This window comes from Bos grunniens, chromosome 22 (assembly GCF_055505025.1).
Source record: "Bos grunniens cultivar Pamir isolate PY7600 chromosome 22, Bosgru_T2T1.0, whole genome shotgun sequence".
NCBI classification, from domain to species: domain Eukaryota; kingdom Metazoa; phylum Chordata; class Mammalia; order Artiodactyla; family Bovidae; genus Bos; species Bos grunniens.
Window position 1 is genome coordinate 36,128,425 of NC_141186.1, and position 19,325 is coordinate 36,147,749.

The 19,325-nt window shown below is 39.1% G+C and overlaps 1 protein-coding gene across 41 annotated transcripts in view; it reads left to right on the forward strand.

The window, feature by feature from the left end:
- Positions 1-19,325, forward strand: part of MAGI1 (membrane associated guanylate kinase, WW and PDZ domain containing 1) — a 645,902-nt gene that overhangs the window by 374,983 nt on the left and 251,594 nt on the right. For all 41 annotated transcript variants that reach the window (XM_086366992.1, XM_086366969.1, XM_086366972.1 and 38 more), the window contains one exon: positions 7,321-7,437. In XM_086366992.1, the coding sequence (XP_086223118.1) occupies positions 7,321-7,437 (117 nt within the window). The remainder of the gene's footprint in view (positions 1-7,320; positions 7,438-19,325) is intronic.

The window sequence follows — 19,325 nt, forward strand, 5'->3', positions numbered from 1 at the left end:
GTCTGACTTCACTTAATATAATATTCTCTAGGTCCATCCATTTTGTTGCAAATGACAGTATTTTATTCTTTTTTATGGCTGAGTAATATTTCAGGTTTTTTTTTTTTTTTTGAGTGTGTGTGCACATGCCTGCGTGTATACACACACATACACTGTATCTTCTTTAGTCATTGATCTACCGCTGGACACTTAGGTTGCTTCCATGACTTGGCTATTGTTAATATTTCTGCTATGAGCATAGGAGTTCACATATCTTTTTGAATTAGAGTTTTCACCTTTTCCAAGTATATGCCCAGAAGTGGGGTTGGTGGATCGTATGGTAGCTTTATTTTTTGTTTTTTTAAGGAACCTCTATACTATTCTCCGTAGTGCTTGCACAGATTTACTTTTTCCCATCAACAATGTAGGAGAGTTCTCTTTTCTCCACATGCTCTTCAGCATTTATTAATTGTAGACTTTTTGATGGTGGCAGTTCTGGTTGATATAAGGTGATATCTCATTGTAGTTTTGATTTGCATTTCTCTAATAATTAGCAATGTTGAGCATATTTTCATGTGTCTCTTGGCTGTCTGTGTATCTTCTTTGGAAAAATATCTACCTAGGTCTTCTGTCCATTTTTTGATTGAGTTTTTTTGGGTTTTTTTGTTGTTGGGCTGCATGAGCTGTTTCTATATTTTGGAAATAAATCCGAAATAGGTTGCATCGTTTGTACATACTGAATATTTTCTCCCATTCCGTAGGTACTTTTGTTTATGTGGAAAACTAATTTCTTGACCGTGCAGATTTCTACTGACTAGCATTCCTGCTTAGAATCTGTATTCTAGGAGATAGAGATCAGAGCAGAGTTCCCTCATAATCCCTCATAGAGACCAGAGCAGAAAATGATGCTCTGGTTGAGTTGGTAGAAAACTATCTAGCATGGGAGAGCAATAGTTGGAGAATAGCACAACGCAGTTATTTTGGGAATTGTTTCATGTTTAAATAATAATAGGCAAGGTTTGTAACGTAAATACTTGATGAAGGAATCATACCAAGAATATATAAATAGCATCTTATCAAGAATAACAAGACAACCTATTAGGAAAATACACAAAGACTATGAACAGGCAAGTTACAGGAGAAGAAATGTTAAAAAGAAAAAAAGAAGGTCCAATTTCATTAATACATGGTTTGTAAATAAATTAGTGTAATGTATCAAATAAATTGATAAAATATCAATTCATCTTTATTAGATCAGGAAGATTTTTTAAAAAGATGGGTGGTTTGTATATGCTCAGTTATGTGTGACTCTTTGCCCTCCCATGGACTGTGTAGCCCACCAGGCTCCTCTGTCCATGGAATTTTCTAGGCAAGAATACTGGAGTGGGTTGCCATTTCCTACTCCAGGGGATCATCCTGACCCAGGGATTGAATCCTTGTCTCTTGCATCTCCTGCATTGGCAGGTGGATTCTTTACCATTGCACCACCTGGGAAACACCATGGACAGTGCAGAAAAGAGTTGCTGGTTAGTTTGAATGCCAGCGTACCAAATTGGCTCTTGGCTCGGGTCTAGGAAATTGCATTTCCAGAGGGTTCTCTCCATTCCCAGAACTAATAGCGGCTTATTGTGCTTTAACTGTTGATGCAAAAGATACATTTTATCCTTTCCTTCTGAGAGTTTGGAACTTGATTTTATGCCAGGCAGAGGCTGCCTACATGATTAGTTCCTAATACAAATTCTGGGCCCTTATGTGTAATGAGCTGCCTTGAGTGTCTAAAGGGCACATTTCACATTGTTGCCCTGGGAGTTAGAGTGACTTCACCGGGGAGGGGGCTCTCAGAAGCTTGTACCTGATTTCCTTTGGACTTTACTGCCCCTGGAACCTTTTCCCTTTGCTGCACTTGAGTTGTACCCTTTTTCCATAATGAAATATAGCTTTGAGTACAAGTATATTCTGAGTCATGTGAATCTTCCTAGCAAATCTTCAAATCTGGGACTAGTCCCAGGACCCTACATTCACAAATAATGGCAAATGTTGGCCTAAGTGTGGGGAAATGGGACTTCCCAGCCTTTTGGTAGAAAAGCAAGTTGGCCCCAATGATTTTGAGAATTTAGAGATACCTAGGTAAGTTAGAAGGTGACTACATCTATTTCCAGGTTTAGATATTTTAAGAGTAAAAAAATACACAGTTTTGCTTTTTTTTTTAAAGTATTTTAATGACACTTACTGCAGCATTGTTGAATTGTCAGCAACATTGGAAATAGCCTAATTATCTCTGAAGGAGAAATAAAATTACTGTATTTTAAAAATGGAATATTATACAGCATTTAAATAATTCAAAAGTACACTGATTGACATGGTTAAATTTCTGTCAAGTAATGGTAATCAAAAGAGCAGAGCTATATTGTTGTACATTTAAAACCACAGAATTCCAGATATATACATATGAAAATATGAAATAGTGGCTAATCCAAGACAGGGTCTAAAGTCCCCCTTTTGCTATTTAAATAATAAAATTATCTTAAAATTAGCTCTGAAACCTTTTGTTGGAAAAAGTTCTGTATGTTGCTGACCTGTGTTCTCTTTTCCATTTGCAAAACAAATCTTGAATTTCACAGAGAGCGAAGATGCTATGACAAACCCTTCCTCTAACAATTATTATTTCATTGGCTCACTGCCCTTGACAATTAGGAGAAGATTTATAGACATGTTCCCCTGAATAATTGGCAATTAATTTGAGATTAGATGCCCAAAAAGTACAGTATTTCTAATGTAATGCGAAGGTTGAGGCTTTTGGCTTATAAATGTCATGGAACACAGAGTAAATGTTAACCGGCAGCGAAGTTAACCTTGCCCTTTTGCACATCCGCAGTAGGGAGGAGTTTTAGTTTGATGATCATAAACTTTAGCTAGCTTGGCTAGTTTGATTGTAAAGCTCAAGTGTCAACAAAGAGTGTCTATGAATTAAGAATGCTTCCAGTCTCAGTGCCCCAGGTTCATCTTGATAGGTATTGAATATGATTCATAAGGATCTATGTGGGATAAAGGAACACTCTATCCTGAGTCTTCTTTGGATTTTTGTTTTGGACTCGTAAGGACCTATATGAAATAAAGAGATACTGAATCCCGAGTCTTCGGAATTGCTTTTGACTTAGGCAGTGGTACATTTGGATCCCATAACATCTTTACAGCTTACAGATCAAATGTTAGCTGTCAGTGTGTTTTTATTGCACAGAACTCTGGTCTCCTAGGGGAATATAAATACTAGGTTCTAGGCAATGGGGATTTTGCTGATAAACTTTCTTTTCCTTGTGGTCAAATTCAAGAACGTTTAGACCTAGAAGTAGAGTTGACCAGCATGACTATCACATGTCAGTAATTTACTAGTTGATTTTATTTTCTGAACAATTCCAGTGCAGTGCCAGTTCAGTTCAGTCCAGTCGCTCAATCGTGTCCAGTTCTTTGCGACCCCATGGGCTATAGCACACCAGGCAGGGGTCCATCACCAACTCCTGGAGCTTGCTTAAGCTCATGTCTATCAAGTTGGTGGCACAGTGCCAGGAGTATATTAAATCTGTGCTAAATGTTAACCAGTTTACACATGTCCAGAAAATTTTAGTGCAGTAGAGTTTTATTAGAGTGCTGAATATTCATTGGAAGGACTGATGCTGAAGCTGAAACTCCAATACTTTGGCCACCCAATGTGAAGAACTGATTCTCTGGAAAAGACCCTAATGCTGGGAAAGATTGAAGGCAGGAGGAGAAGGGGATGACAGAGGATGAGATGGTTGGATGGCATCACCAACGCGATGGACATGAGTTTGAGTAGGCTCCGTGAGTTGGTGATGGACAGGAAAGCCTAGTGTGCTGCAGTCCATGGGGTCTCTGAGTCAGACACAGCTGAGCGACTGAACTAAACTGAGAGTTTTATTCCCTTCTGGAAACTCTAGAAGTAGCCTTTATTCCAAATTTCCCTGTGCCTGTATTTTGTTTCTGGCCATGTAAGTCAAAAGTTTTATGTGCATTTTTTAAAAGCTCATTTTAATTATAATTTCTTATGTATCTAATTCATAGTTAGTATTTTGTATGTGTGTGTATTTGGCCACTCTGTGTGGCTTTTTAGGATCTTGGTTCCTTAACCAGTGATTGAACTGAGGGAGGCCCTTGGCAGCGAGAGCTTGGTGTCCTAAGCATTGGACCACCAGGGAATTTCCTCTGTGTATTTTTAAAAGGAATACCAGTCCGTTTTTGGACTGATCTCAGCTCTTTCTTCACTTGCTTCAATGGTGGCCCACTCTAGTGATAATCTCCATCTTTTATTAAGTGCTTTCTCTTCGCCAAGTACTGTCTGAATCTCCTATAATCTTTACAAGTCTTGTATTAGAGCTACTGTTACGCCAGTGCTCTGTTTTCATAAATGAGAAAAGTGAGGTTCAGAGAGTAAGCAAGGCACTTGGGTTCACCAGCTAATAAAGAGTAGAACCAGGATTCACACACAAACCTGTCTGTCTCAACCACCAAGATTTACTCCACTCTTCTTTCAGTTTCTCTCTTTAATGAGAAATTGAAAACTAAGCATTTAGAACAGTGCCTACCATATAGTCTTTCGATAATTATGTACAGTTTAAATTTTTGAAATTGATTTTATGATAGTACAATTTCTATACTATAAAATGTCTCCATTTAGACATACTATTCTGTAAGTTTTGATAAATGTGTAAACCTGTGTTATCACTAATACAATTGAGATATACTGCATTGGAATCCCTGCCGCCCGTCCCCCGCCACCCCCCCCCCCCCCCCCGCCCCCCGCCCAAGTTTCCTTTTGATTTCCCTGTTTAAAAAAGTTTTTGTCTTGATATCAGTGTTGGCTCTCAGGAAGTCATAAAAAATAGTTCAGACTTCTTGCTTATCCTTCACCCTGCCTCTTCCAGTGGTAGCATTCTTATGTAGCTGTATAGTACAGTTGCAAAACCAGGAAATTACAGGTATACTCTATAGAGTTTGTTCCCTGTGTGTTAATCTCTGCCTGTTCTCACTCCAGGTAACTGCTGAACTGTTTTCTGTCATTGTAGATAGGCCTGCTGTGAAGCTTTATATATAAGTGGAATCAGATAATATGTTGTCTTTTGTGTCTGGCTTCTTTTGCTCAGCATAATGTATTTGAGATTCATCAATATTCGTGGTTTGTATCTTTTAATTGTTGTGTAGCATCCTGTTGTTTGAATATAATACAGTTCCCTTATCCATTCAGTGTTGATAATCATTTGGATTGTTTCCAATTTGGGGCTAGCATATAATGAATGAAGTTGCTGTGATGATTCATCTATAAGTTTTGTGTTTATATGTGTGTACTTGTTTTCACTTCTCTTGCATAAATAACAGTGGAATTGGGTCATTTGGTTAGTGAAGATTAGTTTATAAAATACTGTCAAGTTGTTTTCCCATTTTAGACGCCCACTAGCAGTATATTGCCTGGAAAATCCCATGGACAGAGGAGCCTGGTAGGCTATAGTCCATGGGGTCACAAAGAGTCAGACACAACTGAGCGACTTCACTTTCATTTTCACTTAGCAGCGACTTCACTTTCACTTTCACTTAGCAGTATATAGGAGTTCCTGTTGCTTCACAGTCTTGCTAAAACCTAATATTGATTTTTTCCATTGTGGCAGGTATGTAGTAGGATCTCACTATGACTTTAATTTGCCTTTCTCTAATAATTAGCGGTATTGAATATCTTTTCATATGCTTAATGCACAATTGTATATATTTTATAAACTATATATTCAGACCATTGTGGGGAGGTGGGAAATGTGTGTTTGTGTGTGTGTGTGTGTCTTCTTAATAAATATTTGATGAATAATTGAATGACCTGAGATAGAGCTATGTATTTTTCTTTTGGCCACTTGAAATCTTAGGTGTACTACAACTCAAATAAAGTAGTTCAAATTGAGTTTCATTAGTCTATTCTAAAATGATCAGCTATAGTAGGAAATCTGGTTTAGAATATGATACTAAAATAAAGATCAGTAATTCCTCTCCTAGGAATCATAGCATCTTCTTAACCATCAAACTTTCATGCTCATAACTTGCTCTTTTTGACTATGGGAAAATTATCTTCTGAAGACGTGAATTCTGTGGTTCACACGGATACTGCATTGTTTCTCTAATGCTAAAGATGCTCTTACTTAATTTTTATCTTGTCTAAAAACAGAAGGACAATCTTAGCCTTGTTATTTTTAGCTGTCACTGAAGCAGTTTTCTCCATTAAGAATAAGTGTTAGCTATGTTGATCTATAACCCATCTGCTGATCATGTATACTATAATTTGTGTTTATAATTTTTTTTAAAAGTTTGGTTACCTTCTTCTTTCTGTGATACATTTTGTAATAATATATTTTTTAAGCTTTTGTTTAGGTCTGTTAACTGTAGAGAATTAAAAAGAAATAAACACATAGACCAGCCCAGATAACTATTGCTTAAGCAACACCAATTAAAAAAAAAAAAATGTGTTCAGTGATTATAAATCAACACAGAATAGTAAGATCTATATATCTCTTTCTGTCTGTATAATGAAGAGTGACGTATCCTCTTTTATTTCCCAAACTCAAGTCCTTCTTCCTAAAGGAGACTGTTGTTAAAACTTTTTGGTGGTTCCTTCCATTAATACATGTCTCTCCTTTTCTTTATTCTTCTCACATAAAAGGTCAGATGGTAGTTACCATTCCACATATTTTCCTGCAGTTCCAACACATGAAGATCTAGCTTTTGTAGTTATTATGCAGATGATAGTTTTACTTAGTTGATTCCTGATGGTTGTTTCCAGGGTTTTTTTGTGATTATTTTTATTTATTCACTGCTACAAAAATGTTTCAGTGAACAATACTGGAGATTTGGGCAGACTTTTGCAAGTATAGCCATAGAGTAAATTTATTCCAGTTGAATCCCTAGTCAAAGAGCATTTTATAATTTGTCAGCTATTGATAGATTGTCCTCTGTAAGATTTCAGCCATCCACTTTCCATCTAATAATGTTTGCAAGTGTCTACAGTACATATTTTAAATGTAATAGCTTCTTTTGAATTCTTTGTTGTTTGATTCTCCTAGTATTATGTGAATTGGGATCCCCAAATTAATACTGTTTCAGTGCTGTTTTATGTTTATTACATTCCTGCTTGCTTTTTCCCCTGCATAGGAAAACCAAAACTTAAGTCTTCCTGATGACAGAGGGTAGCAGACTAGAATGGCTTCTTGTGGCTTTCCTATACATGGCTCTCAGGCTGCTCAGTCTCTAGGAAACCTGATGTTTGATGCCTTCTGTTTTATATATTTCCTATAGGAGGAAAGCTGAACAAAGACCTGCGACATTTTCTCAATCAGAGGTTCCAGAAAGGGTCGCCTGATCATGAGCTCCAGCAGACCATAAGAGATAACCTTTACCGCCATGCTGTGCCTTGTAAGTAGCCAGTTTGGGACATCTTACTGCTGGTGGGTGTGTGAAAAGTTGAGGGAAGACAAACAATAGCTGGTTCTGGAGTACTTGGCAGTTTGCTCATTTAGTGACTCCCTAAGTGCAGGGAGTCCAAATTGACAGTGTGGGACTAGCAATCCAGTGGTTAAGACTCCACGCTTCCAATGTAGGGGGTGTGAGTTCTATCCCTAGTTAGGACACTAAGACCCCACATACTGCAAGGGGAGGCCCCAAAATGGCGAAACAATTTAAAAACAAGCAAAACAATTGACAGACAGAGTACCTAACCAGGTGAATTACTTAGTTTTTCAAGTTCTGGCTTGAATATGCCAGGCAAATTATTTATCCTTTGTAAGGGCATGTTTTCACAGTAGTGAAAAAGACATCTCACTCTTACTAACTTCACAGAACTGTTAGAAAGTCAGAGGAGTGACATTTGTCATGTGTTTGTATCGTATGGGCACGGTGTAAGCCTCATAAATGTTAACCATTTTTGTTATGAGTGGAAAGGACCAGGCCAGAGGCCTTCAAACTGACCTCTGAGGATTTCAGTAGGTCTCTGGTGGCCCTCAGCAAAGGGAATGCCTCAGTGAACTCTCTCTTCCCACCTTAATGAAATTCATAAATCATGATTTCATGTATGATTTCCTTTGAAGAAAGCCTCTGTGATTCCACAGATTAAAAATCCCAAAGTTCCAAACCTATTCAGTTCAGTTCAGTTCAGTTCAGTCTCTCAGTCGTGTCCGACTCTTTGCGATACCATGAATTGCAGCACGCCAGGCCTCCCTGTCCATCGCCAACTCCTGGAGTTCACTCAAACTCACGTCCATTGAGTCGATGATGCCATCCAGCCATCTCATCCTCTGTCGTCCCCTTCTCCTCCTGCCCCAAGTCCCTCCCAGCATCAGACTCTTTTCCAATGAGTCAACTCTTCACATGAGGTGGCCAAAGTACTGGAGTTTCAGCTTTAGCATCATTCCTTCCAAAGAACACCCAGGACTGATCTCCTTTAGAATGGACTGGTTGGATCTCCTTGCAGTCCAAGGGACCTATTAGATAAGACCAAATCTGAGAAAGCAAGATAATAGAACATAGGGACTATGACATTGGGAATTTTGTGGTTAAGGGAAAGAAGGAAGGGAGGAGGGAATCAGCCTACCAGATCATGAGGTTTAACCATGCTCTATCAGTCTACATTCTCATCCAGCTCATTATGAGATGAGAATCCTGGGAAGATGTGTGATTATTTACCTTCATTCAAAATAGGAAGAGAAAAAGAAGAAAATAAGAAGAAAGAATGATTTTTATTTTATTACTTGGGAGTTTTCTTTTTTCCTGTTATCCAGTCCTTCAAAATTTTATAATTAAAAAAAATTTTTTTAATCACCTAAAAAAAGGAGGACAAATTTGAAGTTCAAGGTACTCTGCCTATTGTTCTAATTCATTTGCTATGGACGGTTTTTTTTTAAAAGAAGTAATATTTTTCCAGTGATGTGCTTGAGTGCTAGTGTTTCCTCATACTACTGAAAATGATGAACAGAATAGATTTCAGGCACGCCGTGGTTCTGCAGGGACTTAGACTGGAAGCGTAGCTGGGGACCTTTGGCGATCAGATTTTAGGACAGACCCTGCCTTCCATTTCACCTATTCATAAAGCCAAGAGTAAGAGACTGAGTTGACTGCAAGTGACTTGGGCCAGTGCCCCAAAGTTGCCTCTTTCTGCTGAGTGGAAGAGCCACATTTATTGATTTTCAGAGCTGCATTTGACAGAGAAAATATGATCATGCATTAATGTGAATCTCTGGCCCCCAGTTCTTTTAATTTTGTATTATTAGTATTGAAAGCCATAATCCTAATAGTATCCTAACTGTTCCTTACACTTGGATTAATAATAATAATGATGATAATACCTATGGTTACTCACATGAATGGGCAGGGATTGCCTTTCTATTTTTATAGAAATAAAGAAAGAAATCAAGACAGGAAGGTAAGCCAATTAAAGTAAGGCCAAATGTGACTAGGGTTTCAAGCCATTGTCCTACCTCTGATATACTGTCCCATTTTACACTTAGAATAGCAGCCCTTTGAGGTTGAGGTTTCCAGTACCCATTTTCCAGATGAGGAAACACAGAGCAATCAAGTAACTGTTACATGGCAGATCCAGGGCTTTGGGACTTGTAAGCCATCCAGGGCTATTTCTGTAGCTCGACCGTTGCTGCCTCCGAAGTTCTAGTAAGCAGGTTGGATGCAATTTTGCATAATTCAGTAATTGCAGAATCATGATTGTTCTCTGTGTAATTTTTCCCCTACTCAGATTCCAATTTAAGAAATGGGGAATGAAGCAAATGAGCACACCATTTCTTGACGCATCTGTGGTGTTACTATGGTTACATTTTGGCAAGATTTTCCATTTATTTTTTCCAGTGATTTATTGGACCTGACTGTGAGCTAAATGGCTTGATTTTAAGCTTATCACTCTGTAGGAATTGGGGCAAAAATGACCTCAGCCTTTTAAAAAACAGTGGAAAATAATATTTTGTCTTTGCTTATATAGAGCCATTGGTATTGATGTTTCATGTCTATGAAACCAATAAATCAGAAATTGAGAATGTGGAGAGAGATTTTTTTTTCACTAAAGAGAAAAGAGGTAACATTTCATTTTATATTTCCTGCATAAAACAGGAAGGAAACTTGGAAGAGGTCTGTTTCTGAATCTGGCGCTGTGTGTGCGCCTTGGAACAGGGGTCCCGTGGGATTTGGTTATGGGCTTAGATGACTGGGGCCACACGTGTGTTTATTTTGGTTCTTTGGCCCATGTGACTGACAGAGCAGAGCTCAGTACCAAGCTGTCGTGCTCATGGGTGAGGAAGCCCTGGACCGAGTCACGGATCTTCCCAGTGATGTTGTTGACTGTGCCACAGGGAAATGAACTCCTGCAATCTATATTTTCCAGAACTTCCTGCTGCCGGTATTTCAGTACCTTTGGTCTTTTGAGAAGGGATGATCTCATGAGCAGGTGCTTGGGAGCTGGGGTAGACTTCCCTTTCTGTACATTTTAGGAGGCTCACATGTCACAAGAAATGAACAGATAAGGCTGTTTGTTCTAAAGTTTGTTTTAGTGTCACCATAGTGTAGTAGAACCTTCTGGGCACCATGATGGGTTTTGCCATTCAGAATTCCATTTTATCCTAGTTTTTTGGCAAAGACAGTGGAAGTTTTGCATCCGTATTTTCGGGTAAAAAAATGAAGTAACAAATGTAGTTTCCTCAAAATCATACCAGTTCTAATGCCGCATTACTCACTTCTCATCCAGAATTTACCTAGTTAAATTGTTCATTTAGTGCTATTTTTGCTATAGTCATTATTATTTTCTACTCCTCTTTTGTTTTGATTCAAAAACATTTTATTCCATAGTATGAAAAGGGTCATCATAGATAAAATTTAATTATATTATCATTGAAAATTATTTGTTTCAGTTCATTTGCTCAGTTGTGTTTGACTCTTTGTGACCCCACAGACTGCAGCACACCAGGCTTTCCTGTCCATCACCAACTTCTAGAGCTTTCTTAAACTCATGTCCATGGAGTCGATGATGCCATCCAACCATCTCATCCTCTGTCATCCCCCTTCTCCTCCTGCCTTCAATCTTTCCTAGCATCACAGTCTTTTCTAATGAGTCAGTTTTTGACATCAGGTGGCTAAAGTATTGGAGCTTCAGCTTCAGCAACAGTCCTTCCAGTGAGTATTCATGAGGAGTTCATGATCTGATCCACAGTCAGCTCCCAGTCTTGTTTTTACTGACTGTATAGAGCTTCTCTATCTTTGGCTGCAAAGAATATAATCAGTCTGATTTTGGTATTGACCATTTGGTGATGTCCATGTGTAGAGTTGTCTCTTGTATTGTTGGAAGAGGGTATTTGCTATGACCAGTGTGTTCTCTTGGCAAAACTCTATTTGCCGTTGCCCTGCTTCATTCTGTCCTCCAAGACCAAACTTCCCTGTTACACTAGGTATTTCTTGACTTCCTACTTTTGCATTCCAGTCCCCTATGAGGAAAGGACATCTTTTTTGGGTGTTAGTTCTAGAAGGTCTTATAGGTCATCATAGAACCGTTCAACTTCAGCTTTGTCAGCGTTAGTGGTTGGGGCGTAGACTTGAATTGCTGTTATACTGAATGGCTTGCCTTGGAAATGAACAGAGATCATTCTGTCATTTTTCAGATTGCTCCCAAGCACTGCATTTCAGACTCTTGTTGAGTATAAGGGCTACTCCATTTGTTCTAAGGGATTCTTGCCCACAATAGTAGATAGAATGGTCATCTGAATTAAATTCACCCATTCCGGTCCATTTTAGTTCGCTGATTCCTAAAATGTCGATGTTCACTCTTAAAATGTCCTGTTTGACCACTTTCAATTTACCTTGATTCATGGACCTAACATTCCAGGTTTCTATGCAATATTGTTCTTTACAGTACTGGACTTTATTTCCATCACTAATCACATCCACAACTGGGCATTGTTTTCGCTTTGGTTCTGTTTCTTCATTCTTTCTGGAGTATTTTTCCACTCTTCTCCAGTAGCATATTGGGCACCTACCGACCTGGGGAGTTCATCTTTCAGTATCATATATTTTTGCCTTTTCATACTGAAAATTACTACCACCTCCCCCCCCACCCCAAATTACTGTGGAAAAAGAGAGAACTAGATGCAGAATGAGTCAGAAGCCTTGGTGTAAAATATGAGGGCTGTTCTATAACTGGTCAGCTTGGTCAGATAGCCTCTCTGAGTCTCTCTCTCTCTTTTTTTTTTTTTCTTAAATCTCTAGTAAAATGGAACTAGAAATATCTATCTCCAACATTGTCTCACCAAACACTGACAGCAGCCCCAAGAGATGGATCCATTGGAGGAGACAGAGGCTCAGAGAGATTGCTTCGAATCACACAGTTAGCAAGAGCATGGACAGGGTTTAACCAATTCTCTAACTCCTGTACTGGGTATAATTGACAGTAATGTAATTAGAGAAACCTGTTTGCAGTTCAAGAAGCAACCATTAGAACTGGACATGGAACAATGAACTGGTTCAAAATTAGGAAAGAGTATGTATGTCAAGGCTGTGTATTGTTACCCTGCTTATTTAACTTATATGCAGAGTACATCATGTGAAATGCTGGGCTGAATGAAGCACAACCTGGAATCCAGATTGCAGGGAGAAATATAAATAATCCCCAATATGCAGATGATACCACCCTTATGGCTGGAAAGCGAAGAGGAACTAACTGAAGATCCTTTGATAAGGGTGAAAGAGGAGAGTGAAAAAGCTGGCTTAAAACTCAACAATCAAAAAAATAAGATCATGGCATCCAGTCCTACCACTTCATCACTTCATGGCAAATAGATGGGGAAACAATGACACTGTTATTTTCTTAGGCTCCAAAAGCACTGCAGATAGTGACTGCAGCCTTGAAATTAAAAAACACTTGCTCCTTGTAAGAAAAGCTATGGCAAGCCAGAACAGCATATTAAAAAGCAGAGGCATTAATTTACCAACAAATGTTTGTCTAGTCAGCGCCATGGTTTTTTTAATAGTCATGTATGGATGTGAGAGTTGGACTATAAAGAAAGCTGAGCCCTGAAGCATTGATGCTTTTGAACTGTGGTGTTGGAGAAGACTGTTGAGAATCTGTTGGACTGCAAGGAGTTCAAACCAGTCAACCCTAAAGGAAATCAATCCTGAATATTCATTGTAAGGACTGATCTGAAGCTGCAACTCCAATACTTTGGCCACCTGATGCGAAAAGCTGACTCATTAGAAAAGACCCTGATGTTGGGAAAGATTGAGGCCGGAGGAGAAGAGAATGACAGAGGACCTGATGGTTGGATGGAATCTCTGATTCAATGGACATGAGTTTGAGCAAGCTCCTGGAGGTGGCGGTGAACAGGAAAGCCTGGCATGCTGCAGTCTATGGGGTCGCAAAGAGTCAGACACAACTAAGAGACTAAACAACAACGATGTGATTAGAGCAGTATACCATGGACCACTGAGATTGAAAGAAGAAAGAAAGAAAAACCTCACTGTTGAATTATAAATGTTTAAAATCATAGAGTTTTATGTCTTGGGGGTGGGAAGCTAGATAAGTCATTGTATCTAAGAAATAAGCATCTTCTCTCTGATTTTCATGTATTTCACTGATGTGTAGTATTGAATTTTAATAACTGCTTAATGATTATTCAGCTTTTAAAAAATCACTGTAGGAATCTCTTGAGATATATCAGTGGTCTACTCATGGAAAACCACCTTAAGATAAATGGATCTTTTAAAAAAGAATTTTTAAAATTTTCAGCTGTCTTGGGTCTTCCTTGCTGCATGAGCTTGTCTCTAGTTGCAGTGAATGGGGGCTATTCTGTAGTTGCAATGAGCAGGCTTCATTGGTTTTATCTCAGTATTTGTGGTTCCCGGGCTCTAGGGCACAGGCTCAATGGTTGTGGTGCACAGGCTTAGTTGCTCCTCAGCATGTGGGATCTTCCTGAACCAGGAATCCAATCCGCAGGCAGATTCTTTACCACTGAGCTCCAGGGGGATCCCCAATAAGTAGATTTCAAATGCATGTAAACATCATCAGTGTTGCTGACTTCTGTCATTCCTCAGAATCATCTGGTTAATATTTCTGTCTCCTGCCCCTTAAATCCTGCTTACATTCCCAATCCCCTTCCCCTAAATTCTTTAGTCATACAAACTTTGTCCATTTCTCAAATATGCCTGATATCTTCTTATAACTGGGTATAAATTATTGTCTCTTTTCTCTCCATCTTTCCATCTAACCAGTTCATAAGCTTCTTGTAAGCTTTAGTCTAGATGCTGCTACCTCCAGGAAGGCCTCCGTAGATTGTGCCCACCGCCTTCCTCACTGCTCCCCCAGCCCCGCCACCCCATTTGACCACGTACCCTGCCTGCTGTATATCTATCTGTTCTTTTAGAATCCTACTCTTCTGAGGCCAGCGACTGGATCTACCTCAGTGATCAGCCCACACCTGGCTGGCTGAGTTTCTGGAACATGGGATAAATATCTATTGATTGAAAGAACTCATGAAGAGATGGATAGAGACCCACTTTGTTTTTCTTGTTTTATTATTTTTTTTCTTCATTACTTAACATTTTGGGGAATCAGCAGAGCTACTCTTGCCATAAAACTCTCAGAATAAAGGGCAGCTCAGCGGCTTGAGCTCCGAGTTGGCTGATGAAGACTCCACTGATTACATGACTGAGAATCTAAACCCAGAAAGTCCAGGCTCCTGGTGAGCTTGGAGCTGGAGTGCCCATTCACAGCCCCTCCTAATTACAGTCTAGATATCACTGCACTTCCTGCAATGATAGCCATTCTGCTTTATGACTTCTTGTCTTAGCTGATGTGACAACATCTGAGATTCTTGTTTTGGAACGGCTGCTTTGCCCGTGAAGATAAATGCGTTACCTGACAGGGCTTGTCATTTACTCTACTGCTGCTGTCAAAACGAGATACAACTCATCTAGGAGTCTCAGGGCTCTGGAATGCCGAAGTCCACCCCTCCTGTTCCTTCTCCCTTCTCTGGGCTCAATAGAGATTGAACACCTCTTTCTTTTCAAGCAGAGGTCATTTGAAAGAGGAAAGGATAAGTCAGTTTTTTCTGTAGCTTAACATGTTGATCAAGGCTCTCCCTGATACTGAGATCATTGCAACCTGTAAGAGGCATTGATCATTGACTTAAAGGAGTTTACAAAGGAATTAAACATCTTTGATCTCTAAGATTATTTAAATCTAATGTGGTAAACATAGGTGATCCTGCTTTTTATTTGTAGTGGTGGTAGATTTTAATGGGCATGTTAGCATCTGCTAACCAACAGTTGATGTGTTTATTATTTTGAATGTGACTGTGATGTCAGGACCATAAGTTACCTTTGGTGTTATTCAAATGTGTTAGTTTCTCTTAAGCATAGCTGTTTCCAGTACTTCTTGCCTGGAACTAACTCATTTTTCATTTACAGCTGATGATACTAACTAGACCACTTTATCAGCAAGAGGCCAGGATAAAGAACTGGGTATAGGAACTTTGCTTCTTTCTTAGACTGTACATCTCTGTGTTTAGGTTGTGTTTGACACAAGTAGAAGGCTTCAGATTTTCATTCATGATGTAGACAGTTCTGTAAGCAACCCCAGGACTAATTAGATGAAAGTCACTAGAAATGTTCTCACTGTGACTATTTCCCTTTTCCTCTTACCAGTTAGTGATGGCTGATATTGAAGGATCACTTTAGTCTTTACCAAGCCCAGCCTTGTTGCAAAACTCTGACTAGTAACAGTTATAACAGCTCTCCAAGTGCCCTCTTTTGTGCTCATACTGTGTCCCACAAGCGTTGCCATAATGCTGATACATAGGCTGTCTCTCACTCTGGGCTCAAAAAAAAAAAAAAACAGTCTACTGAGGACCTGAACTCAAGCTCACTGCACTGGTAGACCCTCCCCCTTTTCTATTCAGTTGCAAATGTTTGTTGCCCACAATCAGATCAGTGTATGTCCTCATCCCTTCTCCATCACTTCCCCACTTTTTCTCTCCTCTTCCATTCTACCCATCAGTCCTGTATTTTACCATGTGCTCCTAGCTGGTCTGAGGTCTGGAGACTCCCATTACCCACTGGCCCATCCCTTACTGCCTATGCCTGTCCTTTCTTTCTTTCTCCATCAGATCTTACTTGTTCTACATTGGTTTCCCATGGGGCTGTCCAATAAGAAGCCAAGAATTATAATAAAGAAGTGAATGGTTCATATGATGGTACAGAGTTCTCTCTTACATAATACTTATGTCTTAACACATATAAGTTTAAACTGATGCTTCTGTAAACATCCTATAAAATGGGATATTCTGGCAACAAGGGATGTTCATAGGTAGGGATGAATTCTTAGGGTTTTGATTTGTTTTTGTACTTTTTCTAGGTTTAACACAGTATGGTATACACAGAAGATATTTTAAACATAGGCTTGTCTATGTCAAGGGGATTTCCCCCACTGCTGGCTGTTTCACTTCTCAGATGTATGAATTTTCCCATTTCATCAAGTACAAGCTGAGAAGGTAAAGCAATAGTAGGCAAGGAGTTTTGTGCCAAATTAAAAGCTGGCTTAAAGCTCAACATTCAGAAAACTAAGATCATGGCATCTGGTCCCATCACTTTGTGGCAAATAGATGGGGAAACAGTGGAAACAGTGGCTGACTTTATTTTTTGGGCTCCAAAATCACTGCAGATGGTGATTGCAGCCATGAAATTAAAATATGCTTACTTCTTGGAAGGAAAGTTATGACCAACCTAGATAGCGTATTCAAAAGCAGAGACATTACTTTGCCAACAAAGGTCCGTCTAGTCAAGGCTATGGTTTTTCCAGTGGTCATGTATGGATGTGAGGGTTGGACTATAAAGAAAGCTGAGCACTGAAGAATTGCTGCTTTTGAACTGTAGTGTTGGAGAAGACTCTTGAGAGTCCCTTGGACTGCAAGAAGTTCCAACCAGTCCATCCTAAAGGAGATCAGTCTTGGGTGTTCATTGGAAGGACTGATGTTGAAGCTGAAACTCCAATACTTTGGCCACCTGATGTGAAGAGCTGACTCATTGGAAAAGACCCTGATGCTGGGAAAGATTGACGGCAGGAGGAGAAGGGGACGGCAGGAGGAGAAGGGGACGGCAGGAGGAGAAGGGGACGACAGAGGATGAGATGGTTGGATGTTATCACCGACTTGATGGATACGTGTTTAGGTGAACTCCGGGAGTTGGTGATGGACAGGGAGGCCTGGCGTGCTGCGGTTCGTGGTGTCGCAAAGAGTCGGACACGACTGAATGACTGAACTGATTAGGGAAAAAACAAAAACAAAAAACTTGTTTCTTAGGTGTAATCTAGATTTAGAGTTATCCCATCAGTAAGTTCATGAGAAAAACTTGGACATTCCTGATCTGGATGTTCTCTCTTCTTCTTGGGGCTAGATCTTCACGTGTGCTGGGCTTTCTGCTATGCCGGACCAGAGAGGCTGGCAGGACCCTAACCAGTGCTGTTGACTTGGGTTCTTTGAGACTCCGTTTCCTCATTACCTGTGTTGATGTTTCTGAGGTACCTAAGCCCCCCGCAGTGATCATGGCAGTTCATAGATCCTCTATTTAAGGGTCCTCTTTGTATAAGTTTTTTGTTTTGTTTTGGTTGTACCGTGTGGCTTGCAAGATCTGTTTCCCCACCAGGGATGGAACCTGGGCCATGATAGTGAAAGACCAGAATTCTAACCCCTGGGCCACCAGGGAAGTACCAAAGGTCCTCTGTGTAAAGTAGTCTTCTTTCTTCCAGACCCTTTTCCCTTTCCTTTCTAACATGACTCTTCAAGTTCAGCTGTTTTCCCTTTTTTCATGTTGTCATTAGACTTTGGGCTTTATGTATATGGTTCTCTGTTTTATGATTTTTATAATTTTTTTTGCAGGGTGGGGGGGTGGATAACAAGCTAAGTTTAAAGAAAAAAGATTCTCCAATGTTTGTTGAGTAACAACCCAATATTCAGTGTTAGGTAAGAACATAGTGGAGATTAATGATTGGCTCATTTAGCCTATAATAGGCACACTTGAAATAGCACATTCTCTGCATATCCCCAGCATCAGCTAGTTCCCTAATGTCCTTTCTTCTTTGTATTTATTATTATATGTTGTTAACTGTAATTGCCATTGCATATTTGGTGAGTGGATGGAGTCATATTGGAAAAAAAAATGAAAAACTATGAACTTAAAGGCTCATTACACTGGATTTGATTTATATGTGTCTGTTAATAGATTCATATAAACATGGTTTGGCTGGTGTTCTTTATTCTAAGGTTCTCAGGAGTGTAGAACAAGGAAAAGCCATAGGAGTTTAGATTTAAGTTTAATTACAGTTGATGGAATTTCTGATCTTCTTGTGAAAACATGTTAGACCAACCTTATTGCTTAATAATAACATCTGTCATTAATCGAGTATTTACCATTACGTACCAGGTACTGTGCCCAGTGATTTACAAGTTTTGTCTCTTTTATCCTTCACCAGACTCTGAAAGGCATGATGTTACCATCCCTGTGTTAGGAGCATGGAATGAGGAGCTTATAAGTGACTTGTTCAAGATAAGCAGTTTAATAATGATGGAACCCAGATTCAAATCCAGTACTAATCTCCCTTGAGAGGCCATGCTCTTGGTTTATATCTCTGGGTTCAGTCACCTTAAAGACCAGTTTTTAAATTAATGTATTGAATTTAAAAGAGTCTTAATAACATATAGATTAGTCCTTGGCTGGATGTAGGATGCTAGCATATCTGTTTGGCAGCCATGTTAATTTATTTAATTGCTTTATAATTTTAGCTGACATTTTTCATCAAGATTTGTTGAAATTATAAAGCAATTTCCATAGAAACTTATGTAGGGACAGGGAAGTTTCACAGTATCCTTACCACTTAGTTATTTTAAGAATAGATCTGATGAAATTTTAGTAATTTTAGATTTAGGAAGAATCATTTAAGAGAATGACATACAATATATATTTAAAGAAATCTTGTATCAAAAGTGTTTTATAAAACTATGTACAAATAAAATTTCTAGCTTCTCTAATGGATAATGGACACTTATGATGAGATCCAAATAAGAACACTTCACCAGTTATGCTATGTTAAGGTTACCTAAAGTCTCTATGAAATGAGCTACCCACAGTTTAAACAATAAGAAAATGTCACTTTTGTTAGTTTCATTCATGATAAGAATAAAGTAGACTTATGACCTGCTTGACATATTGCCTATTGCATTTAAATTTTAACCAAATATACATCTCTATTTTGGGAAAATACACTGTAA